General features: G+C 38.6%; 1 protein-coding gene across 1 annotated transcript in view; it reads right to left on the bottom strand.

Annotated features, from left to right (window-relative positions):
* Positions 1-25,608, bottom strand: part of VPS35L (VPS35 endosomal protein sorting factor like) — a 43,573-nt gene extending 17,965 nt beyond the window's left edge. Inside the window, exons 1-25 of the mRNA XM_063414679.1 lie at positions 25,552-25,608; positions 23,972-24,071; positions 22,868-23,035; positions 22,443-22,565; positions 22,064-22,088; positions 20,967-21,043; positions 20,259-20,387; positions 17,412-17,496; positions 16,401-16,460; positions 15,147-15,243; positions 14,691-14,738; positions 13,613-13,706; positions 13,038-13,115; positions 12,541-12,663; positions 12,115-12,161; positions 10,308-10,419; positions 10,004-10,120; positions 9,547-9,600; positions 9,068-9,148; positions 8,140-8,202; positions 7,082-7,167; positions 6,034-6,114; positions 3,692-3,755; positions 1,715-1,813; positions 858-935 (exon numbers count right to left, since the gene is read on the bottom strand). Of these exons, the coding sequence (XP_063270749.1) occupies positions 858-935; positions 1,715-1,813; positions 3,692-3,755; positions 6,034-6,114; positions 7,082-7,167; positions 8,140-8,202; positions 9,068-9,148; positions 9,547-9,600; positions 10,004-10,120; positions 10,308-10,419; positions 12,115-12,161; positions 12,541-12,663; positions 13,038-13,115; positions 13,613-13,706; positions 14,691-14,738; positions 15,147-15,243; positions 16,401-16,460; positions 17,412-17,496; positions 20,259-20,387; positions 20,967-21,043; positions 22,064-22,088; positions 22,443-22,565; positions 22,868-23,035; positions 23,972-24,071; positions 25,552-25,568 (2,106 nt within the window). The 5' untranslated portion in view covers positions 25,569-25,608. The remainder of the gene's footprint in view (positions 1-857; positions 936-1,714; positions 1,814-3,691; positions 3,756-6,033; positions 6,115-7,081; positions 7,168-8,139; positions 8,203-9,067; positions 9,149-9,546; positions 9,601-10,003; positions 10,121-10,307; positions 10,420-12,114; positions 12,162-12,540; positions 12,664-13,037; positions 13,116-13,612; positions 13,707-14,690; positions 14,739-15,146; positions 15,244-16,400; positions 16,461-17,411; positions 17,497-20,258; positions 20,388-20,966; positions 21,044-22,063; positions 22,089-22,442; positions 22,566-22,867; positions 23,036-23,971; positions 24,072-25,551) is intronic.
* Positions 25,609-25,755: the final 147 nt, after the last annotated feature.

Below are 25,755 nucleotides of genomic sequence, written 5' to 3'. Positions count from 1 at the left end.
TCAGGTAACCACCCTGCTCAACACCAGAAGCTAACTAGAAAAGCAGCTTAGTGTCCTCGGGGAGAAACCCTGTGCCAGAGTGGTGAGAGCAGGTGCCCTGTGTGCCCTGGGGGGAGCAGAGGCAGCCCAGGGCTGCACACCCTGGGCACAGCCCCAGGCCCTGCAAGGAGCCCCAGGCTGGGAGGAGGGGCAGGGGCAGCCCAGCCACCTCTGCCCAGGACATGACAAAGGTGCCATGGCCGGGGTGCCCTGCACACACAAACAGCTTCCCACACCTCTGGGCTGCCACATTTCAGGGTAGGAGAAGGGAACATGAGCAACCTGGATATCCTGGGATGGCCTGTGCACAGTTCAAAGCACATTTGACCGTTTCTGTACAGACTCAGAGGCACTAAAGCTGAAAGGAGCACCTTATTTGAAATTCAAATCCTGACTTCAGCAGATCAGCACTGATACTACGAGACAGAAGTTGGAATATATTTTATATCCCATCTCCCATTCTCTCTGTGACTGAGTTACATAGAAATTTGGTATTTTATTTCAAATATAATTTGAAAAGCTGAGCTTTCCAGAATTCACACAAACACCTCTCTGGCAAACTTTCCTTTGGAGAGGAAGCCAAATCTTGCTCCTCTTTTTCAACACAAAGCTGCTATTAGATGGTTTGTGTCTTTTTTTTTTTTCTTAAACAGCAACACTTGGCTTTAGAGAGGAAAGACTGCTCATAACAAGAGAAAATGGGACTACAAACAATGTCAAAAATACTAAGACTGGTTTTGCAAAATTATGAACTTAGGTGGCAGCAGGCAGTATTACCTGCAAAGAAAGCAGGCTCAGAGTTTATTAGGCAGACCTACCCTGACAAAAGCAGCAGTCTTTCTGGAATGATTTCCTTTCATCACCCTTCTGGTTTCCATTGCTAGCTGGTTCACAGACTACACACACAAAACAAAAGCAAACCATTAAGAAAAATGCACAAAATAACAACCTGCACGTTTTACTGCATGCATTTAGAGAAGAGCCAGTGTCCAAAGGAACCCTGACACAGTGTGTCCCCACTTACTATTTATTTTTTACTGGGAGAATTTTAGTGACTGTTCCTTAAAGCAAATATGACTCAATTTGTAAAACTAGACTTGTTTTATTCAAGCCTTTAGCTTGTCCTTTCCTCCCCAGCTACAGTGCTGTCACCTCCTTGCTACCATAACAATCATGATTTCTAGCTAACACAGATTAAAAAACCATAAACCAAAATAACAAAAGGATTTAAGGGAAGATACAATGTTGTTAAGGAATCAGATGCAGTTAATGCTCACCTGTGACTCAATACAGAAAAGAGATTAACCTTCCCAATCACAGCAGGACTGTGCCTGGAGCTGCAGCCAGACACAGTCTAATCTTTCCTAGATGGAGGATTACAGAAGAGGCAACCCAAATTCTGAATGCACAGAAGTGCCATTTATTTTATTTTACATGAAATCTCTTGCAAGATAGCTCGTTTTCTTTGTTGCAATGACACCATGCATGCTGGTCAAGCAAGAACTTCAGAGTGTTTAGGGGATAAAACCAGAGATGAGATCAAAGTTCACTTTATAAACACCTGATTAAAATACTTCAGACTTATTTTGCCACACATCAATAATCTGTGCAGGGAATGGGAGAACTGCAAATATATCTCCATTTATTAAGGAAATGTAGATAAATTGTGGCTTACATGAATCAGCTGGACTAGAACAGGCTCCAGATTGCAAAACATTGACCTGGCTTCAACATAGAAACTCAGCTGCTGTTCAAAGTCACGGCCAAATGAAACCTATAAAAGAAAAAAGGCTCCTAGACTTTACCACTATAGGCCTTAAATATATGTAAAACTGCATGCAGATAAACCACAGATACTCAAAAGTCAAAATCCCTATATATTGCTAAGGAGAAAACCCAGCAGTGAGAACAGAGAATCTCTGTCCTTTTAACTGTCTGCAATACTTGAGCTTCAGGGAAACATGAAAGTTTTACTGTTTTGGTTTTGTGTTGTTTTGTTGGGTTTTTTTGTCTATACTCCACATGATGGTCTACTTTAGAGATCAGGAATTTTTCAAGAAAACAAAATTGAAATCCCAGGTTTGGGAAGTGTTTTCAAAACTAGCAGAACTCTTGATTCTTTATGGGAGAGACAAAGGCTTGGTTTTGATCATACTTAGAAAGCAAGAAAAGCCTCAGAAAAACAGAAATAGATCTGTGAATCTGTATTCAGATTCCTCTAATTTCTAGTTGATAAAGGGACTCCAATAGAAAATAGGATTTTTCCTGTTTAGATATACCAGTAAGAAAAGCGGGTTTTCCTTGAGTTTGGTTAATAAATAAAGGCTTATACAATACAGTAAAAACCTGTAACCTTGCATTCTGGCAGGAAAGAAGTCAAAAAACAACCTTTGTGTGAGAACAACCCTTTTCCAACCCTGTAGATTTAAAAAAACCCAAGTGCTGTCAGCTGGAGTGGTCTCAGCTGTCAATTAAAAGCAGAGCATTAGGAACAGTCTCCAGGCAGTCTGGTTTATGTATTCTATTGCAATTTTTTTTTTCTAATAGAAGTAAAGGTTGTATTATTTATTATTTCTCAAGACACATGCAAAAGAATTTTTTACAAAATTAGAATAAAATTTACATTTAATGCATACCATGAAGATCAAAGGAACTGCACCAGAAAACAAAGGATTTCTTCTCACATTACAGACAACTGTCTTTGCTTTTCCTCTATTTGCACAACTGCTGATTCTTGAGTCCTAGTCTCAAGAAAACTTACCCAAAAATATAATTTTTTCCCCCAAAAAGACTGATTGTAAGGACGACTGTTACAATTGCTTTTCCCTCCACATTTTAATGTGTACTTGTTTAAATTCATAACTAGTCATTTTGCTGCTCTGGGATTTTTTCCCCCTAAACCAGGACTATCAAGACACATCAAATTTTGTTCAATGCAAGAAATCCTCCTAAAGGAAATTATACTATATTCTACTGTGTGTAAAACTTAACAAAGCAAAACTATATTAGAACATTAATTAGCAAATTATTATAGCTGAAGAAAAAACAGAATAAATCCATAGAACTGCAACAAAGAACAAAGAGGACAAGTAGACACAGAGCCTGTCAGGTCTGTGTGAAAGAAAAATCAGGCATTGAGAGAGTACATGGTTAGAGAATATAAAAAGCTTGAGAGAGTCTCCCTAAAACACCCTGGCACCTCAAAACCAACAGAGATCAACAAAAGATTTATTGGAATAAGAGTGACAGATGGGTTAAAAACTCATTTCAAGACAAAGCACCTGAGGTTCTCCTGGGACTATTAATTTAATGATACAAATTATCTTATTTCTAAATAAGGATAAACAGAGATAGAATAACAATAAAGTTACAGTTATTTTGTATTTTTGAAAGCTGGTATTGGTTCCAGTAAGAGCTAAATAGTGGAACTTGCTTCACATAAACCAGTGACCTCTCTGATGCTTTAGCTGCTGTTTAACATTTAAATATGTGCTCTGTTTTACAGGAGATTTACAAAACTAGCAGAAAATACGATTAAATAAACAACATGTGTACCTTAAACTCTCATCTTGCACCGTATCAGCTCCAGCACTGTGTGACATTTCTCTGAACACAGACACACTTATTTCACTGCCTGTGAATTGTCACTCACCATTTTTATGAATCCATTTATCAGAGCTGCTAGCATTCTTTTCTCATCCTCAAGCGTTAGTGCACTACAAAAAAATTATTTGGTAAATTTTAGAATATTGTTTATCCCATTTACCTATAAAAGTTCAAATAATACATAATATTTTATAATTTTTTCTATATAAAACAAATTTTAATGTGAATATCAGCAAGTCAGCTATGAACCAAAGTAAATTATAGATTAAAAAAATAAAAATTGCTCAATGTCTTTAGATTCTCTAGAAAACTCAGACTTTGGCATGAGAAGGAAGCTACAGTAATGTTTTTTACTGTAGCAAACACATGGCTTTAGTCTTTTGTTGCAACATGAGAACTTGAGAAGGAACTAAGTCTAAAAAAATAAAGAAATTATTAAGTCTATTCTTAGAAGGAAGTTATCCTATTTAAGGAGTAAAGCTTAAATACCCTTTAAAATTATACAATGTATAACATTAGTTTCTTGTTTAGTTTGTGGCTTGTTTTGTTTAAGGTTTTTTGTTTTAACTAATCTTGACTCAGAATTTAAAAAATAATTAGCTTCACCTTGCTTCAGTGCTGGTTTTCTTTGTGTTTTACTAAGAACTGAACTAAACTGATATGGAAAAAGGAGTTTCTTTTGCAAACTATCACAGATACCTATTCTACACCAAGAGTCCAAAATCCGATTTGAAACAAATTTACATCACATAAAAACCCAGTCAGTCAAACCTGTTTCAGTAAAAATGGATGAACAGAAAGTTAAATTACAATTAACTAATACAATTTAATCCCTTTACTATTATATGCTTGGCTCCAGCTTTGACCTTTGGTGTATCAGTTACCAATTTCCAACTCAGACACCAGATGGGAAGAGAACAATAGTTTTACTATACAAATTCAGCAAGGGAGGAAAGAAAACCTCAGCATGATTAGCTCATTAGTGCATTGCCAATCAAAAGAGTCAACTGATGGCCTCTGCAAGGCTCAGAAGGCTTGTAATGAGATCTCCAGGTCAGTAATGGGTTTCCAGTTCAATTGTGAATCAGACCCCTACCAGTCTAAAGGCTGTTATCCCCCACCAGCTGTTACAGGGGCTGGGAGCTTCCTGAACCAGGATGCAAAAACAGATGCAGGAGTTACTTAAAAATAACTGAAATTTATGATGATTTACCAAGAGATGTACAACCAACTTAGCTCAGGGAACTGCTGGTTTAAGGGATTTTAAAGGCCCCAGTAAACTGGCAAATTGTCTTGGCAAGGTGTCAGAGCAAGCACCAAATACAGATTGCTATAAACTGCTTCACTTTTTTAAAGAAGCTGGTTTAGGTACAATATATTGTTCTATTTAAAGGCTGAAGTGGCTTTTAGTGTAACATACAGCCAAATAAGGTACTCTAACCCAAAATAAAGCACTGTAGCTGGTATAAATTTGAATTACATGCTAAATCTGAGCTCCTTACTGACAATAAATCTTGCATTCATGGCCTATCAAGGATGAGAAAGTTTTAAGTTCCTTTGCAGCTTCTGTCATACTAAGAGATTCTGGGTTCAGAGTGGCAAAAGAGATTGTGCCCTTACAATTCAACCCAAACCAGAAGAAAAGAAAGAAAGTTTGTCCTCCTGAGAGCTCGAATTTGCAGCATTGTGATCCTGGCTCTGTTTTCAACCAGACACAGATTTCAGTGTGATTTTTGCAAGTTCCCTACAAACCACAATGCTTTCTACACTGCACAACTGCTATTGAAACAATGGGAGGGTGCAACAGGGCACAGGGGATCCCAAACAACTCAGCCCTCAAAGTCAAGGGTAAAATAGAAGAGGATGAATTAGGGGAAAGATATAAATGGTTCATCAGCTTCTCAGTTCTAGCTTCCCCTATTGAAGTTCCTAGAGATCTTCCAGATATCCTTTTTAAGATGTCACACCCTTTTGTAATGGCTGAAAACAGTGACCCACAAAGAGGTATAAGTGAATATGGCAATCTGTGTTTTAGTAGCTACACGTTCACTCGAATCTCAGAAATAGCTCATTATTCACTATAACTCAAAGATTACATTGGTTTCACTCTCAAAGTGTTCTGAAGACTGGATTGTACAGTGTCTCTGCTTCACTGGAAAACTACAAAACCACTGCTACTTCCCTTTTAAAATTCTGCTTCAGTATTCAAAATACAGCAGTAATTAAAGAGCAAATGGTACGTGCTGCCACTTCAGTGCACAGCTCTTCCCTCAGCACTAATTGGATTCATGTCTTAATCCACCTTGAAACAAACAGCCTCAGAAACACGAAACCAACATCAGGCAGCCCAACTTTGCAGAAAGGAGAGCTCTTAGAAGTCCATCTTACTTCACAGAATCGTGCATCGTCTTACAGATGTGCAGGAGAGCATTGAGTATAACAGGATCCTTTGTCGACTCCTGCTGATGCCTAGAAAGAGTTTTAGAAAAAGTGATGAAAAATCCTGCTCTGACAAAATGGAAATCAATGATTAGAATAACACCCTGTTAATGCACAAGTTCAAGTTCATTTGTGAACCACAGGAACACCAATGATCACATGGTTAATATGTGTACAATTCCAACAAATGCCAGCCAAGAAATATTATCTTAATATTTCTTAATATTCTTAATAACAGCTGCATTGCCAAGCCAGACTGTGACTCCTTAAGGGACACAGCAAGGTGGACATGTGATACATTGAGGCAATCTAAGAACATCAGAACAATCCTGGATTTACCAAGATATAATATAATTTCTCAGCTACTCAGGGACAGACAGGAAGGATCAGTGTCAGGTTTAGGCACAGAGGCACATGTGCAGTGCAGCTCCACTAAGGATTAAGGGGCCACAGCCTCTCTCATAGGAGCAAAGCCAGGAGAGCTGGCCCTGTGTGCCCTAGGGGAGAGAAGGCTTGGAGGGCTCAGCAGTGAATTTAAATACCTGAAGTGAACGTGAAAATGAAATAATGTTTCAAGAAACCTGTTAATTATTTGAAAAGAAAAGGACTACTGGATTTTTACAACAGTCGAGTATATTTTTGTTTTCTAAGTTAATTTTCCACTGTAGCAGTACTCTCTATTCTATGCTGTCACAGCAACTGGAATGTGAAATAAATTTCATAAACCAAAAAAGGCAGCACAAAAAATATTCTGAGAGATCAACTATTCTGTTAACCCACAGCAAGTCAGCATCATTATAATAACTTCAACTCTGTTTGTGAACAAACAGTCCATCAATAGATTAACAAAACTGACACATTTTCTTTTTTCTTTCCCATAGTCTGGAACACCTTCAAAAATTAAATAGCCAATGTACTGACTCCTCTTGCCTGGCCATCTTTCAGTAAGTTTCTCAGAGCCTTCAGAGTGCATTTCACTTTGACAGTCTCCACTTACTTAATAAAAGATTCCATAATGCACTTGCAAACCTCGACTCTCACACTTTCCTTCTGGAACATGTCCAAAAATGGCAAGAATTTCTCCTGAAAGTACAAAGACATCAACAAGTAAAATTAGGTATGTTACAAACAACACACTAAAACAATAAATATTTTGGATACGTTTCATAAGCACAGCTATTTAGGTAAAACTATTTTCATCTTTTATGAAACCAATAATTCATCTCAAAGGATGAATAAGTGGAACTAATGGAAAAGGACTGATGGCTGAAAGATGTATCAATTTATTGATTGCAGAGATCCAGAAGGGAACACAAAATGCAGAACTGTTTAAATCAAATGTTGCACTTTATTTTTAAAAGCAATCATATGCTTCAAACAGCTTAAAATCATGACAAATTCAGACGTCTCTGGGAAAAAAGGTAAGATATTATAAACAATTAAAATAGTCTACACGTCATGAACAACTTCACATCTATCCAGAGCAAGTTAAGGTCTAAGGCATTAAAATTTCCTTCAAAAAACAAAGGTCTAGGTTGTTTAACATACGAAAATACTTAAGTTTCTGTATCATCTCAAGAATACAGTGAGGGTAAGGTTTTCAGAATTTTCAGCCTTTGTTTCTATTTTTCTACCTCATATGCAGTCTCTGACCTCTCTGAGTTCCACTTTGTTTCAATGCCAAGTGTAAGTGCTGTGAGGGTTATATGATGTATCTTAACACAGAAACAGCTACCAGCAACTACATTAACACACACACAAATAAATGGTATTTCATCTTCCATTGATTGTCATTTACACCACAGTAACAAACAAACTTAGGGAATTTAACAGCCTAATGAAAAAAGTATAGAAAACTGGAATTGGAATAATAAGTATTTAAGTAGTAAGCAGCAGAAAGCTCAGAAAATATTCCTGCACTTAGCTGCTTGACAAAAAGTCCTTGCATTCTGTGAACTTGTAAACAATCTAAATATCTCAGTCAAGGTAAATTCTCTTGAGGAAAAACTGCCAGACAGTTCTTCTAAAAAATTTATTAAACAGAATATCACTTACCACTGAAAAAAGCAGAGCAAAGTCATAGATATAGGTAATAACTTTCTGAATAATTGACTGCAGCTAAAGGGGAGGAAAAGTAAAAGTCAAAAAAAAGGGAAAATTATTGTAATATGAGTTAAATTAAGACTGTCCACACCAGAGATTGTTCTTCCCTAGTTATTCATAGAAAACTCTTTTGAAAGATGCTTCAAGCATTCTTCAATATAATTTCTTTCCCCAAAGCAGGACAAACTATAGCTATGCTGTTCTGACACATTTCCAACATCCCCTTCAGAACCCAGATTGAATTGAAGCTGACCAGCCTGCCCAGGCTTTATCTGCTCTTCAATTCCAGTTAGGCACATTGTTTTCAATCTAGAATCTCCATATCCTCCAGCTCTCTGCACTAAAAAACTCAGCCAAATAAACAATGAAAAAAACCCAAACCATTTTTTAAAATATTCTTTTGTAGGCACTTTTTCTGCCCTCCAAGTAACCACAAAAACCTTCTTAACTAATCCATATCTCATTTAGCATTTAGTCTCAAGAACTGGACACAATAATTCACTGAAGCCTTAACAATGCCAAGTAGGGATAGAATGTTTTATGGTTTACTTCTTTTTAAACAGCCTCCCATGATTGCTAATTTCCTTCAGCAAACACCACTGTTGATGCAGGAGTTCACTATTGCTACTTCTAAATACATAAGCTTACTACTTCTAAATACATTCAGGTTTAGCATTTCTCAGAATTAAAAGACTGATGTGCATGGAAAAAAAGGTGAAATAAATCACACATTACAATGTTCCAACAGGCTTCCCAAATTATAGCTAGTGTTTAAAAATAATTATTTTGTTATAAGAGTTATCAGTAACATTTAATCATTAAATCCATTTAAGAAAATGCATATCAGATTTTTGCAGATTTGGCAAAATAAACTCTTTACCTGTGGGTAAGCATCTTCAAATGCTCGATCAGGAGTCATGTGTTTGATAACATCAGCCAGAACTGTATTGACCTCCCGCTTCTGTGTAGCAAAAAACAAGGTTACAAAATGAAATTGGCACATAAATCAAGTGACTGAACACCAGTTGAGTAGGATGATTTATTTCCATTTGCCAAAGCATCAGCTTTTTACAGAGCTCCAGCTAAGCCAGGAACTTTAACCATAGCTCCAGTAAATCCTTACTTAAACTGGTCCCTCTGCCATTAAAACAAAAGAAACCTTCAGTGCTGTGGGGTAGTAAAGCTTCAAAGCTGCATCTTTTGTCCCCATTCACCTTTCATGAAAGAAAACGCATTTTTTCATTCCTATACATTTATACAGAATATTCAAGGCTTTTCCATCTTTAATTCCAGACTGCTAAAACAGCCACTTAGTCTGTATCAGAAAAATTCAAAGGAAACAAAGTAATTTTCACCTACCGTAAAATGTCTGCACGTATACTCCACCCACACTTCAGCACAGTTGATATAATCCTAGAAATACACGTGTCTTATGATTACCAGTATTTGCAGGAGGCTGTGAGAAATACACTTGCAAAAATTACACTTCAAAGAATTAACTCCTGAGGTATGGTTCATGCAGACCTAAACACCTAGAACTCAGAAGCTGCATTTGTGTAATAATGTGATGTAAAATTAGGTTGTTCAATTATGTAATTATTAATTTAATTACTTAATTATTAATTAAGCTTCAGCAGAGCTAAGAAAAGCAGGGATGATCCAAAGATATTACAGCCATCACTTTTTTTTTGCAGCTGTGTGTATTTAGAAAAGGTAAACAATGCCATGCTCAGCACATGCTTACTGAACAACTGGCTACAACTCTGCTCCAGACACAGACTCAGCAGTGAAACAGAATGGACAGTGACTCACTCACCTGTGGGTTCTTCAGCTTTGTTATAACCTTCCAGGCCTCATTTAAGATTTGAAGGCGATCATTTTCAGGAGGATCAGCCAATGCCAAATTTAATCCCAGGGAGCGAAAGAGGAGATGCTGAAAGTTAATGAGAAATTTTTAATTAAAAGCAGATAATGCATGTCCATCCAAGACTGGCCTGGCAGGTACAGCGTGCAGAAAGATTTTCACATCAAACCACTTGAATAATTTTATTCAAGTGACACACAAGTTATGGAGGCAGCTAAAAGCATAAAGACCTTTGTCATAGAAAAGGAACTGTTACCTTTGGGAACCCAGACTCATCACACTCTTTAATCATGCCAATGAAGTCCATCGATCTCGCAGCGATGAACTCCGCTCTGAACGCCGACATCACTGAATTCAGCAGCAAAGCACTGCAGTGGACACCACACAGATCAATACAGCTCAGCAACAACTCACATTCAGTGTACCTGCATTGACATTAATCTGAACTTCTTAGACTAACAACTGTCCAGCATCTATCATAAATTAAAAAAGAATGAGAATAAAGACAGAAAAAGCTCTCATGCAAATTGAGCTTGCTTTGATGAGGATTAATAATGCATAAGCAAAACAAGAAAGCATTAAGGTACCAGATAAGGAAAAGGTAACCCAGCCTGTAAAATACTTCTTCCCCACAGCTGTTTTTGAAGCCATCATTTAGCAGGGGTTTACTAGAAATATCAAGCAAACCAGGAGGAGCTGACATTTAGAAACTCACTCTCTGTTTAACTACAGTTCAGAAGAATTCTTTGGGTGGGCAAATCCCTATTGAAATTTTTCCTAACTAATTATATATGCATCATAAAAAGCCACATTTCTAATAGCTGCATTGTTAGGATTAACATAAATCCAAGTCATGGTCATGTGATAACTGGCAATGCCATATTTAGCCATTTCTGATTAACCATTCAGACAGGTGTTTGTGTTACTATCACGACAAACCACAATGGAAGATTGAACTCCCTGCATCACTGTAACATCCAGTTTACTCAGCCATGAGTTAGCTCAACAAGCTGCCTCATAAAACACTGTGGTCTTCACTAGTCTCAAACACACAGTTTGAATACAGGGCAGTTTACCTTGAGGAAAATTCTGTGCAGTGCTTAAGATAACCCAGCAGTGTCTGTGTTTCTGCCTGAGCTTTAGTGGTCCCATCACAATTTGACTGGAATTTTTGCATTTTATCCTTAGACAAGCACTTCCAGTTCACTAGGTCTGTGCTTGCAATACAGAGAGCAGGCTGCCACTTTTCACTTAGATGGCTGCAAAGTAGCTCATGGAACATACTGAGATTATTTAAAGATTTATACACTGATGCCTCTTGCTTTGTAGTATCTTGCCAGTCATGAGAAAGCACAGAACACAGCACTCCACTTTGAAAGAAGACTACTGTTTTAATTGGATTACTCAACTTCCCAATAAAAAAGACATGTCCTAAACCCATTTCTTTCAGAAAAAAACCTCATTATACTCAACATTTTATCCTTCCTTCAAAGAGCAAACAGGAGCAAAGAAGAGGAACCTAGCCCATCACTACAGTGGAAAATGCTTGAATTTGATTTGAAAGTAAGTTCCACAAAACCAATTGACACCTATAGAAAATAATGTGTACATCAGAGGATGTTGAAAAAAGTAAATCCCTAAGTATTACCATCTTCCAAAGGTTGCCAGCAGCTTTACAACTTCCCTTGCTGAATGCAAGTATGACCTGACAGTAGCCAGTGGAGGACAGGGGAAAGGAAAGGGAGGAAAACCCAGAAAAGTGAAGCAAAACCGGGAATCTGAGACATGGCTAAGGGGGAACACACTATATGTCCTAAATTTTGGCTCAGGAGCCAGAATGCAGCAACCAAGTAAATCTAATTAACTTTGGCTTGACAAGTAATCTACCATATTTTAGAATTCATCTCTGGAAAACAGATGTTCATAATCATGATTTACTAAGCTGCTGGGAGAATGAAAGCTGCACTATGCATAACTGTTTCCAAAAGAGAGAGAGAACATTATTCCAGGGACTCAGGGGTACTCATTACAGACTCCTGTCTTCCACACTCTGCAACACTTACTTGTTCCCCAACTTCTTGCATCTTTCCATCATCTCAGTTAGCAGAACCTGGAAAAATTACTTATTAAAATTAGTGAATAGAGACTCTGCAAATATATTCAGCTGTAATTACTGTACTGAAATCTACTAAACCCTGTTTTAATTACCTCTCCAATACATTCCAGTAGTCCTATTTTACCCTATATTTACAGCACAAGAAAACAATGGTGTAGCACAACATAAAACACATCTTTGGAAGAGGTCACACTTGAGCTTTGTGGATGCAAACATTCTTCCTGTACAGAAGAAAGCATCAGTCCTGTGTAGGCTCTTTTTATTTGCCTTCACACTCATGAAAGAATTGACTGAGAGGGTTTTTCTTAAGTAGCAAAACTAACTCTTCCCCACAACACTTCCTTTGGTATTGAGCATTATCACAGTCACTTACATCTGGAGCATGGTATGCAATACACTGTAAAATCCAGTCTATAGCAGGAGAATATAGGGTCAAGTACAAAGGGATCTCCACACATTGCACCACCAGCTGGTTCTGAACTGTATCTCCATGTATCTGTTGAAATAAGAGACAAAAATATGTTGCTGTGAAAAGGTATTTAATGGGAGATATGATAAACTGGTCAAAGTTTGTATATGAATGGAAACAACAACAGACTGCAGCACAAAGGTACAGATATTCTGAAGCATTCCTTGCAAGCTGGGGAAAAAAAATCAAGCTCCTAACATATATTATTCAAGTCTGGAAACATCCTGAATAGAGCAGGTTCAACTTATCAGAAAGTATGTAAAATTTCCCATACTGTATCTGGATACAGGAACACCTCTAAATCTAGAATGGAGAACTTCTAAGATTTTTTTAAAGTATGTGGCAGTTTGATTAAGGAGTGTATTTATCTGATTTTACAAATAAAACACTTATTTGCTTACTTGTTTAAATGTTAGGAGAAAGTCAAAAAAATTTTTGTTCAGGCTTTCTTTGAGTTGTGGTGCCACTTCCATCCCAACCTGCATTGAAAGAAAAAGATTTTATTGGCATCTATCAATTCTCCTTCAGAGTGAGATAAAAATGCATTTGCTGAAGGAATACACCCAAGCCACACATATCAAATCAACCAACAGCATTGAATCACATGCTTTTGACTGATTATTTCCTTGCTTACTATTATAGCCATGTCCACTTACAACTACCCTGAGGCAATTACAGCTGTTTTTAAACACCATCCTAACATCCAAGTATCTGTAAGCACTGAGGAAACCAGTGTCTACTCCAGTGCACTGCAACAGCCTACAGCAGCACATAAAATTATTCTTACTTAATACAAAGACTTAAAGAGAGATTTGCTGTTGGTAAAACAGAAGTGAAATGATTTTTTGTTTGTTTGTTGAAAGGAAGAGACAGGCTGCTGACTACTTGAGATAATAGCAGTAGTTCCTTGAAGCAGTGGCAGCACTGGCTGCAGTAAAGGTTTGATACAGATCAGAGGAGGTGAATGACAGCCTACCCTGCAAAGGTATGCTCTGGCATAGACTGCAACCAGCGGGTCTCCAATCCCTCTAATCATTGCTGTCAACCGTGGCAGACATTCCGAAATGCCCCTGTTGTTATCAGAAATGAAAATGAGCTTCAACAGTCAATAACAGAATTATATCACCTACAGATAACTTCTGTAGCTGCCTTGTAGACTAACAACTGAGCATGACTTATAGAAATATCTATCAAAGGATATCAGCACAAAAATGTCATAAGTAAAATTTTATGTGTACAGTAATACACAGCCTATATTCAAACTGCAGTATTTGCTATTCAGAGCAAGACAAATAAAATCAAAGAACTCCTCTAGCCTGGAGAACAGCAGAGCTATGGAAAAGCTGTAACTCAGTGTAAGGAAAGCAGATGCTTAAAGCAGAACTCCTTCCATGTCTCATTTTCCCACAGGTCCTTTTTGACAGAGGTGTACTACTGCCTGGATATGAGGCCCACTAATTCCAGTAAAAGAACTGCTTTTTAGGGATAATAAAGTTGTCAGCATAGCAGCAATTTGGCTTCCAACACTCATTTCAATATATAAAGGAAGAAGGACAATTACAAGGGAAGGAACATTTTCTGCTAAGCAGCTGGCACTGTTTGGCAACACATTAAATTTACACCAAAGTTTTCAATAGATAGTCGTTCATTGCTCCTAAATTATTTCTCCTACTCTGTCTTTCCCAGTATGACATCAATATTTTCCTTTCAGTTTTCTATCCTTTTCCCCACATTTCTCATGTCAACAACCTCCCTTCCCCCCCTCCACCATCAGAAGCCACTGGTCTTCAGTTTGCACTGGGATTTGTGACACCTGATAGCACATTTGCACACAAATTTGAAAATTGAGAGCACTATTGTATTTCAAAGTGTATGCCAGTTCACCTTTAATTTTTTCATGGTATTCTCATTAAAAATTCCAAAACATCTCTGCTTCTTCTCAGTTCTACTAAAACCCTACCCACCATTAATCACAGACCCCTCAGGCTTAATTCACTGAATTAGTTCCTAAGTCTGCCCACTCACTTCCTTCCCATACTTTACATTATTCTTACGTTTTGGACAGGAACTTATTGCACTTCAGTATTGCTGCTTCCACGTAGCTAAATTGAAGCCAAGTTAAGGACCAGAACTCAGATTCACAGCACTGAAAAACCTGAAGCAAACACACACCAAATGGATATTGTCCAAACTATTTTAAGGCCTTCTGTAATTAATGTCACTACACTTTGCTGATTTTTACAATTTATCTACAAGATTTTGTTTCAGAATTTTTCATACATCATCTCTACTTTGTCACTGCCAAACTGCTCAGAGCCAATAATTCAGCATTCGGTTTACTACACAACATGACTCAAAAGTACATTCAAAACATACAGCCTGAAACAAACAAAACAAAGCCAGTATAAACATCAGATCCTGTGGGTTTTATTGAAACAAACATGTTCACGTCTGGAAAATCTACAGAAAACCTGCAGACACACTCTGAGGGCTTCATTTGACAAGGATACAATCTGGGAATGAGTTCTCTGATTGAAGCAATCTTGAAAAACCAGTTTAAGCAAGTTTCTTTAGCAGTATCATTAACACTCTCTGGAGAAAAGTTATCTGGGAAAAAAAACAACCTAGAAATAGTTACATTCTTTCTGGAAACAAGTTACTTTTCATGTTAGGTTTAAAACTGTATTCTCTTGCCATTCCTCAAGAAATGAATGCACAATATAAATGTGCATTACATTTGCTTCTCAGCTCTCTTGAGCAGCAGTCAGAGCTCAGTACATAACAAGAAAAGGTAACAATCTTATAGTAAATAACATTTCAGAACCTGAATTCAAGCACTTGGAGCTCATCTCAGAGGTGCTACTGAGCAATCCAATCTCTGCCTCTGCTCTTCCAAAATCAGAAATTGTAAAAAAAAGAAAATATATAGACAATCTGAAACAAACACTTGTATATAAATCTACAATGATTAGAGAACATACAAAAGAGATTTAAGAACTCAAATTCTTTATTTTAAAAGGCTAATCTTGCAATGATGTGCACTTAATGCACTCCAAACTGCAAGGAAATGCCTGTATTTTCCATGGAATGTTTCAATGGCTTGCTAAAGAGGTCCTTTCACCTGAAATGTCAAATTAGATTTTTACATTGTGTTGGAATTTAAACTGAAAAACAAAAAAGGGCCCAAGTTAGAAAGATTATGCTAGAAGCAGGCTGCTGCAACTTCCAAAAGTCTTCTTTTATTACAGCAAAGCTATCAAGCTTCCAGTGTAGCAACAAAACATCTATTTACCAAAAGTGAAACTCTCTTTATTACATTTCTACCATTAACTTTAAGCTACTAAACTGTTGTACTTTCAGAAGAGAGCATATGCTAAGACAAAAAAAAGGAAAAAAAAAGTCTTCATCTAATTTGGCTATTGCTGTTTAAGTCTCCCTCCCCCTAATAAACTCTGTATTAGAGAACTTACACAATTCTTTGTGATTTCAAGTCTCAGGAAGATCCGGTTTACATTTAGTAACAGCAGAGCCACAAGCACACTTTATTGTATCTAAGGTATATCCTTCATCATTAAAATGTAATCTTGCATGAACAGTGATTAGTGGAAGCTGAAATGGATTTTACTTTGTTAAAAACTAAAAGCTACTAGATTCAAATCAGAACCTTTTCTATTGCAGATAGAGTAGCAATGGTCCTGTTTCACCCTCCTCAAGGCTGGACATGACTTTTTTCTGGAGCACAACGGAAACAAACACAAAGTTACCTGGCAGAGAGACTCGGTTATCCATGCACATTGACAGAATTCTTTCATACACCAGTTTCCCTGGTTAAAAAAAAAAATATTAAAAAAAATCTAAAAAATTAACAAACTATAAAACACAAAATATTGGTACAAAGGTTCCCTTTCCAACACTCAATGAAATTAGATGGAAAAAGCTTCCTGAACACTGACATTTTGCTGCCCTCTAGTGAGGCTGAAATGTTCAGTGTGATTTAGCATTTCTCACTCTACACAAACATTCTCTGGCTCCCTTAAGTGCAGAGGTAACACACAGGTCAGATTTCCCCCAGGCCAGGAAAGGACAGCTGGTGTCCTGACTCTGCTGAGTTTGGATATTGTGTTATCTCCAGCAGCTTTCAGCAAGGAAGGAGCACAAAGAGGAAGCACAACCTGAAAAAACAATTGGATCTCTGTCGTAGCATATCCTGCTGGCACCAAAATATCCTTCAACTTTGAATACTATTGTAAATCTTTTCCATAACATGGCAGAAAAATAAGAGTCACTTCAAGTGGATGACAATTTCACTTACAAGTTTATAAATATATTTTAAAAATCAGTAACTATATTCTGATCATTTCATAGTCTCTATTCAACCAAAGAAAACTTTCTGACTTCTATTCTTCAGCTACAAAAATAATTAAATATTTGAGTCAAAAGGCTGCCAAAATCCAAAATATTTTTATAATGACATTGTGTTTTAAATTTCAAAATGCAGAGATCATGATTTTTCCTAACATTTTGTACTGATACATAAAGCACAGAGCCACAAAATGAAATATTTTTATCTTAAGGACTCTGTTTTTTGGAGATTTTTTACAATTACATACCATGTTTACCACCGGTGTCCAAATGTTTATGTTGGAAATATTCCATGTTAAAACTAAAAGTCATTTCAGCCCTTTTTTGATAACTTTGATGCTTTCCAAGTTAACATTATAAAAAAGTTATCTTATTAACAATTGTGTAGTAAGTCTGGCATAGTAGATACTTACCAAAAGTATCAAGAATATCTGTAATTAAAACAAATTTACTTGGATAAAACTGGATTACTGTTGTGTCTGAAAGAAGCTTAGAACACTAGAATGAGAGAAGAAAAAACAAAGAAACATTTTTAGAAGCCAACACGGGTTTTTGTTTTTACTCCAGAAAAACTGGAATGGATGAATATTCACAGATGGAAAGGGCCAATATGAACTATGAAGCCAAAAGAACAAGGACATCTAACATAACAGACCATGGTGTTTGCTGGAATTTTCAGGTTATTCTTCATTTCCAGAGCTACACAGAGCTGGTTTTCCTCTATGCAGGGTAATCTACAATGCAGAGTTTCTGCTGACCATGAAGATCTGTGCATTTGTTCAGACAAGACAAACTCTCTCCCAGACAAAGCATTAAAAGCCCCTTCTTCTCTAAAATCACACTTTTTAAGGATGCTGTTCAGTTTTTCACCATCTCTCTAAGCATCCATATCAAACACAAAACATGGTATAGATTAAATTAAGAAACCATTTTAGAAGTGTAGTTAATGAGCTTCCCAACGCATTTTTGCAGTTCACATAACTGGTTCAAATGTTCTGGAAACAGACTGAGCCACAGCCAGCTCCAGGGAGGACTCTGGAATCCATCACCACCCACTGGGACACAACCTGATCGTGGCATTTGGACTGGAATGATGGCTGGTACAAAGTCACATTTGAAAATGTATTACCCACTTAGTTCTACTCTCATTGGATGTTCAGGCCAGGAAGGAACAAGTCCATTGATTGTATGAATTCAAAATACACACTGAGGAATTAAGATATTTCTAAGGCATTTAATTAAGCTATATTTTGTTTTCCAAGATCAAACTGGAGTCAAAAACTTTGGCAGAAGGTTACTCACAAAAAAAAAAGGCAGCTTCTACCAAAAGAAAAGAGGTGAATGACTGACTGGGGAGAGATTTCCACCTCTTCCTTGCTTAAGCCAAATGTGACCTCTGGCCCTGAGTCTTCTCTGGTCTCTAAGACTGACAATATTTTCTGTGAGCTCCATCCTTTCTCTCTCCTTCACCATTACCACTTTTCTTGGAGCTCACACACATAATCAACTTACTTCAGCTTACTCTAAGCAGCTTAGCATACTCCATCTTGCCAAGTAAAGCATCTTGCAAAAAGGCACTTGAGGAATCACAGAATCACAGAATTGCTTAGGCTGGAAAAGACCTTCAAGACTGTTGAGTCCAACCTTTAATCCTTCACTGCCAAGATCATCAATAGAAACTATCCCCAAGAGCCACATCCACACATCTTTTAAATACCTCCAAGGATGGTGATGCCACCACTGCCCTGGGCAGACCAGCCCAGTGACTGAGAACCTTTTGGTGCAGAAATGTTCCTAACCAGAAGCCAAACTCACTCCTGCTACTGTGATACTCTATTATTACTCTGTAACAATACTGCCAGACTGTGTATATAACCACAGTCTGATGCCAGGAGAACTGCCCAGCTCTTCCAGAGGATACAGAACTCTGCAGGAACAAGCACAAGTTCAGTGAGGGTTCTACCCTATCCTGCTTTATAACTATGGCATTATTAACCTTTGTGAAACTTTTAAATTCATGAATTACACCAGTACCTATTTCATTCTTAGCCACTCTTGCAGTTAGTGATGAGCATCTGCAGCACTAAGTGCTAAGTGAACAACACTTTAGCAGAGATAAACACAAAGGAAGCACTGGATCCCAGGTTAGAAACTGTATTATTTCAAACTTGTTTGTGAACTAGGTGCAAAAGAACATATGGAAATACCAATGCATAGATTATTGCTGCATTATCACACACACACATATATATATGTATTTATATATTTACACACAGAGCACTGTAAGTACAGTACATCCCTGCTGCTTTTCTTCCCATCCAAAGACAATATTCACACTTCACAATCCTATATATGGATTTTTTTTTAAATAGCAATAACAGTGCTGATTTCATAGTATTACAATAGTGCATTAGTCACCCTAGGTCACATATAATTGTTTGATCTCACTTCATTAATGTTTCATTTCCTTTTTTGTCCTTACCACAATTTAAGATGAAATTACTTCAAGCAGTTTTCACAAGAGTATCCAGAATGACCAAAAAAAAAAAAATCCTGACTTTACATAACCCTTCTGGGTGACTCTGAGCATTACATCAGTTTTACAGCTTTTAAGGATGTCATTATCTCATCTGTCCTCTGCTGCACTCTGCCTCTGGCCTTTTCTAAAGGCCAAGCCAAACAAAAGAGCATTTAACTGTCCTATTTCCCCATGCCCTCCTCAAAGCACATCAAACCAAATGACCCAAAGGAAGGCTGTGGACAAGTTCTCAAACAAACAAACAAAAACAAACCCCATACACACAATTTTACAAATCTGGAGCTGGTTTTGGTATCTTGCTAAGGTCCTAAATCCCTTTATTTAATTGCCCTACTAAGTTTGGATAAAATGCTGATGTTCAAAAAGGCATTCTGGTATTGTTTGCAGGGAGCAAGGGGCTGAAGGGGAAGAGGACAGGAAAGGAAATTACATGTCCTACAAAAAGCTGATTATCTCTACATGCCACTTGTTCTAACTACCCTTATTTGGTGACTCATTGAGAATTCCATCCCACATAACCTAGTCAAAATCAATATGTAACAACAAAACTGAAAATCCAGCTATTGTCAGAAGTCATAAAACTCTGGAAGAAATCTGTTTCAGAGAAGAACAAAAGAAAATAATAGAAAAACAGTAGAAATCTTTCTTTTCCCAAGAAGGAAACTGGACAAGTTACATCAGCAAACTCCCTGGTACTGCATAGAACAAAAACATAACTGACCTGGATGACTATTTTCAGAGCTTTTACTTTCTGATCAGAGGACCATGCATCCTTTAAAGACTGGTTCAGTTCTTCAATTCGGTTCATGTAATCCTGCTGAGTCAAATTTAACAGCTCCTTCTGTGATCCCTGGCAAGAAAACACAAACTCAATAAGAGCAGGAGGGAAGGAAGGAGAGTGCTGTTGTTATAGACTCAAATCACCACGTTGTGGGGGAGAATCCTACAACATTTATTACAACTTTCCTTCAGGTCTTAGGAAAGTAGATTATGAAACATCTCACCTTTGCACAGTAAAATACTGCAGCCTGAGAAATAAGTACTCAGTATTTCTATCAAGCTCCTAGTTGTAACTTTAATTAAACTCAGGTAGACACATGCAGCTTCTGCAACAGGGCAACCAGAATTATGAGATGTTTAGACAATGGGGCTCCACAGAGTTTTACAGCACTAAGAAACTAAATCAACAGCAATAGATCAGGTAAATTTTCAAATCACAATTTCTAATGATACAAAAATATGATTCTGCCCAGATTCTGTAACAACAAGTGTTAAAATTACTAGAGATTTCCCACTGAAAGTACATAGTTATTGAAATACTGCACTTGCAGAATCAAGACCTTTTAAAAGGTTTCACAAAAGGTTTTTATTTCACAAATTCCTTTCACTTTTATAATGATGCTCTAATTTAATCAGAAAACTTTCTGACCTCTTCCAGATCATCCAGTTCTTCTAACCTTGTCCTCACTTTTTCAGAAACTGCTGAACCAGTAGTTGTGGCTTTTCCTGCAAAGAATTACAGATTTAAGTTTCTTTAACATCTCAACACTGGCACATCTAAAGAGAAACAAACCTGAAGGAGCCTGACATGGACCAGTCAGTTGTGACAGAAGGTTTGATTCATTCAGTGACTACTCCTGAAGACACAAATCTAAACGTACCTACAGTGCACTCACTTTGAACAAGGGCAATGACAACTAAGCAGAACAGAATACAAGTGGATTTTCCTGCAAGTTTACTGGGAAGAAAAGAATCACCACATAAATCATAGGATAATTAAGGATAGAAAAGCTCTGTGGAAGTCTGTGTCCAACTCTCCCCCTCAAAGCAGGTCCAACTCTTGTAACAGTTCTATAACTATTCTGTAACAGAAGCTGTAACAGTTGCACAGGGTTATATCCAGTCAATTTAACAATACCTAAGGATATATATGTCTACCTGAACATCCAGTTTCAGTGTTTGACCATTCTTATTACGAAAAAATATTTTGTATTTTTGGAGATGCTGAAATGCTGCATGTTTATTCATATATAAAAATCTTGATTTACTATGCTATGATTACTTAGCCCAGATTCTCTTTGCTAGAAAACATGATAAAATATTTAATATTTGGTTCTTTTTTAAACACCCAGCACACAACTGAAATCACTTCACTTTCTTGTAAAGAGAATAACTGAACAAGTTCCCAAAGGACTTGTTTGCTTTCCTTCCAGCTAGCAGAAGAGTTGATAAACATGATCCTCAAAACATCATTGCTCATTTTAAATGGAAGGAAGACAGTGGAAGGCAGTGCAGTGAAATAATCACAAATTCTTTAGCCCACAGGAGTAAAAGACAAGGTGGTTGAGTGACTTATTTTCACTAATTATTTTAAACCAACATCCAGACATCTTATCCACACAAAAAGCAAGGCACATGATGTCAGAATAGGGGAGGCAGGAAAACACATTTCAACTATTCTTGACCACAACCTGTCGCTGCACCCTGCCTCAAGCCAACCCTGTTATTGGTAAAGAACGTGCTCACCTTTTTCAGATCCCATGTACAGATTCTGCAAGCAAGCAGAAAAAGCAGACTGTTAGAAAACATGTACTCATTAGCATTCCAAGAATGCCTTGGGTAATTACACTGCTAATTAACCCTCTAATCATCTAGAAGTAGACACAAGACCAGAAGTTATTTGCATTGTTACAAAAAGACAAAGTGATGGCTTCTAAATAACAAAAGACTTGGACTCAGCTTTAAAACAATCTTGACAAGTGAGAGCTTGTGATTCAGCTTTCTACAAAATTAAAACTGAAATCTAGAGGACTAGTATTTACCCATGAAAGAATTGTAAAACAGCAACATCTAAAATCCATGAAAGGTCTAGTACAAATAAAAAACCATGGCAGCCACCACTTACAATAGAAAGCTTCTCTGTTGTTGTGTATCTAGCAAGGATTTCACCACGTTTGCTTGACCATGGCTCAAAGTCACTTCCCACTGCTGAGCTCTCATCCTTATCCCGTTTCCTTCGTGCACCATCCTATGACAGGGGTACAAGTGCAGAGTTAAAGACAGATCTGGAAACAGAAGGGAAGGCTGATAAAGGTCAACTTAATGTTCCGCGTGCTAGCTGATCCTTTCAAAAGTTACAATATTAAAAAAATTCCATATTTAAATAAAAATGTCAACACACACCAGATAAATGCGGGCAGATAAAAAAGCATATTCTATTAACCTGGTGTATTTCCTATATTAACCTCTTCACTGGTGAGACAATACATTTTATCCAGGGTTGGCTTTTCGGTTTTATTTTACTTGGTGAGATAACTGCCCCAGAGTTACCGTGGGAGGAGCAGGAGCCCCAGGATCTGCAGCTGCTGCAAACAGGGACAGGGGATCGGTGCCGTCCAGGACGCTGCTCAGAGGGTCCAGCAGGGAACTGGAGGAGGAGGAGGAGGTGGAGGAAGTGCTTCCCTTGCGGTTCATCTTCTTCGTCTTGGATTCAGTAACCTGAAGAAAAGGTTCAGAACTATTCAACAAAAGGGCTTTCTCTTCCCTCACTTTTCTTTTATAAACCATTGAAATACATGCTCCATAAATTGTGCTGTTGCAATGAAAGCAAGGAGACATCAAACAAACGCTCCAGAGTGAGCGCCAGCATTTAAATTGAGGGCTCCCTTTTCCCTGAATCTGGAGGCATTCACTCTTCAGTAGCATTTCCACTGCTGCTTTTTTTTTGCTTACAATTCCAGGTGTACAAAATTGTAAGAACAAGCACTCTGAATATCCTTCTAGCACCCTTCCTCTATTTTATTAGGTTTGTGCCTGTCCTCCAAACTCTTCCTTGCTCTTTAATTCCCTCTGCCAGTTTCATCTTTTCTTCTATGACACTCAAGCCTGGAACATCAAATCCATTCCTCAGGCCACTGTCTTCTCTCCCTACTGACCTTCCTGAGCAGAAGGTGCTGCCCATTTATCATTCATTAGTGGATAACTCACCTCTTTGAAGCTGGGCTTTTTCTGTACAGCTTTAAAAGCCACTTACACATCAAAGAAATTATAAATGTTTTAAAGTACGCAGCTGCCTGGAAGCTAACCCAAAACCAAACCTTACATCAAGCAATTATGCAGGTCATTTGTAATGCAACAATTTGATTTTAAATTTATCCATTATTTGGCACTTAATGCAACCAAGAAAACCTACAAGCTGGAGGTGCTCTGTTTGCCAGGAGACTGTTTCTGACACTTAACAGCACCAGCAAACTTCTGGAAAGGGCAAACAGAATAAACCTTGATGTCTCTAAAACAGGCCAATAACAAAGAAAGCAACTTCACAAGTACCACCACCAACCTCAAAGCCTTTTAATTATAAAGGAACAGCCATAAAAAGAGGAACACAATCAGTCTGAATTCAGATTCATTTTCCAAAAGCACAAAAAAACTCACTGTAATGGGTTTCAGTGGATGGTAATCGCCAAAATCCAAGGGTACAGATTCCAGTTTGCACACTTCAGATTCTGACACATAGTTCCTTGATCTTGCATGCCTTAAAGAGTGAAAGTATACATGCACATAAATAACCACATACTAAGAGAGAAGCATATCCTATATCTATACAGATGCTTATTTACAAAAAAAAAGCATATTGAAAAATAAGTATACATGAAGATCCAAATTTCTCTCTACTGAGATAACATAAAACTAAAACTGGAGGAATTTTACTTTCAGCCATTTAGTTGTACTCTTTTATAATCTTTGAAACATGCAGAGGTGCTAATTGTTCTTTTCTGTTTCATTCAAGATCCTGGGAATGTTTATAGCACACACTACTATCTCAGCTGAATGAATTATAAAAATGCATTGTAGCCCTATGTTTTAAATTGTTTTATATACTATTTTAACATATGTAATTTTTAAAAATTTGCTTAATTTGAACATTACATTAATACAACTCTTCAGCACCAACAGGTGCTATTTTTCCCCTCATATGCAGACTGATGACTATGCAGACAATAAATCTGCAAAACAGCTTTTTAGCATTAATACTGCTTAAAAATAGCTAGGGTTCTGCTAAACCCCATAGCATGAAAATATCTTCAGTATTAGAGAACAGCACGATGGAAACATCTTACTGTGGTAAAGGTCTGGTTATTCCCCATGGCAACTTCTATCTCAGTGTTACTAGACTTATTTATTAGGCTGTTACCTCATTGCTGCACTATGTAAAAATCAATATTTTAGCATCTCTGCTGCTCTGCTTTGTTTCGCTCTATTTCACAACTGCTTTTGTTAAAGGAGTGCCTATTTTATCCTCCCTTTACCAAATACTAGATTAATTCCATGTCCTACGCAGATGTACCCATTTTCCTGTAAATGCACGTTGCTAGAAGCTGACTCTGCCCCTCTCTGTAGCCCCTGTCTACTCCTAAAGAGCCTGTGAAAGACAACTAACAGAGGTTAAACCGTGCTGGTAACAGAGAATGAGAGCTCCATCCGCCCGGGGAGCGGCGAGGCGGGCGGGGCAGCAGGGACCCGCCCGGCCCTTCGCTCCGAGCAGGACACGCTCCATGGCAGCACCCCGGGGACAGCCGGCGGCGCTCGGGGAGCTCCCGCCTGTTTGAGGGGAAATAACGGGAGCACCCGGCTCACAGCTGCGGCTCCGGCCCTCCGCAGAGCTGTGCGCCGGCCCGGCACCCGCGGAGCGCGGTGTAACGCCAGGGTGTTAAGAACACGATCTGTACCCTCGCGTTTCTCAGACAGCAGCGCCGGGCTGCGGTCCCACGGCAGCGAAGCCGCGGCGCCCCCGCTGCCCCCGCCACTCGCGGGGGTCCCAGTCCGCCCAGGCCGGACTGCCCCGAACCCCGCGGGCGGAGAGGCCCCGCACTTTCCCCTGTGGCCGCCACCCCTTAGCCCCCCGGGTGTGAGGGTGGCCGAGCATGAGGGCAGCCCCCGCCCAGCCGCGGGAGCCCACAGCCCCCCAGAGCCGGCCGGGGAGAACCGGCAGCTCCCGGTGCCCGCCGCCTCACCAGGGAAACGCGGCCATCTTGCGCCCCGTCACATGACAGCGCGCGCCGGCCCCGCGCCCTGTCGGCAGCCCCGCCCCCATTTGAAGCCACGCCCCCTGTCGGCAGCCCCGCCCTCAGCCCCGCCCCCCGCCGGCAGCCCCGCCCCCCGCCGTAGCGCGGGAAACGCCTGAGGGCGGGCAGGGCCCGCACAAAGCAGACACGCAG

The sequence above is a fragment of the Prinia subflava genome, chromosome 17 (genome assembly GCF_021018805.1).
Source record: "Prinia subflava isolate CZ2003 ecotype Zambia chromosome 17, Cam_Psub_1.2, whole genome shotgun sequence".
NCBI lineage: Eukaryota > Metazoa > Chordata > Aves > Passeriformes > Cisticolidae > Prinia > Prinia subflava.
The sequence above is the reverse complement of the archived record's forward strand: the minus strand, read 5'-3'. Positions and strand labels throughout refer to the sequence as shown.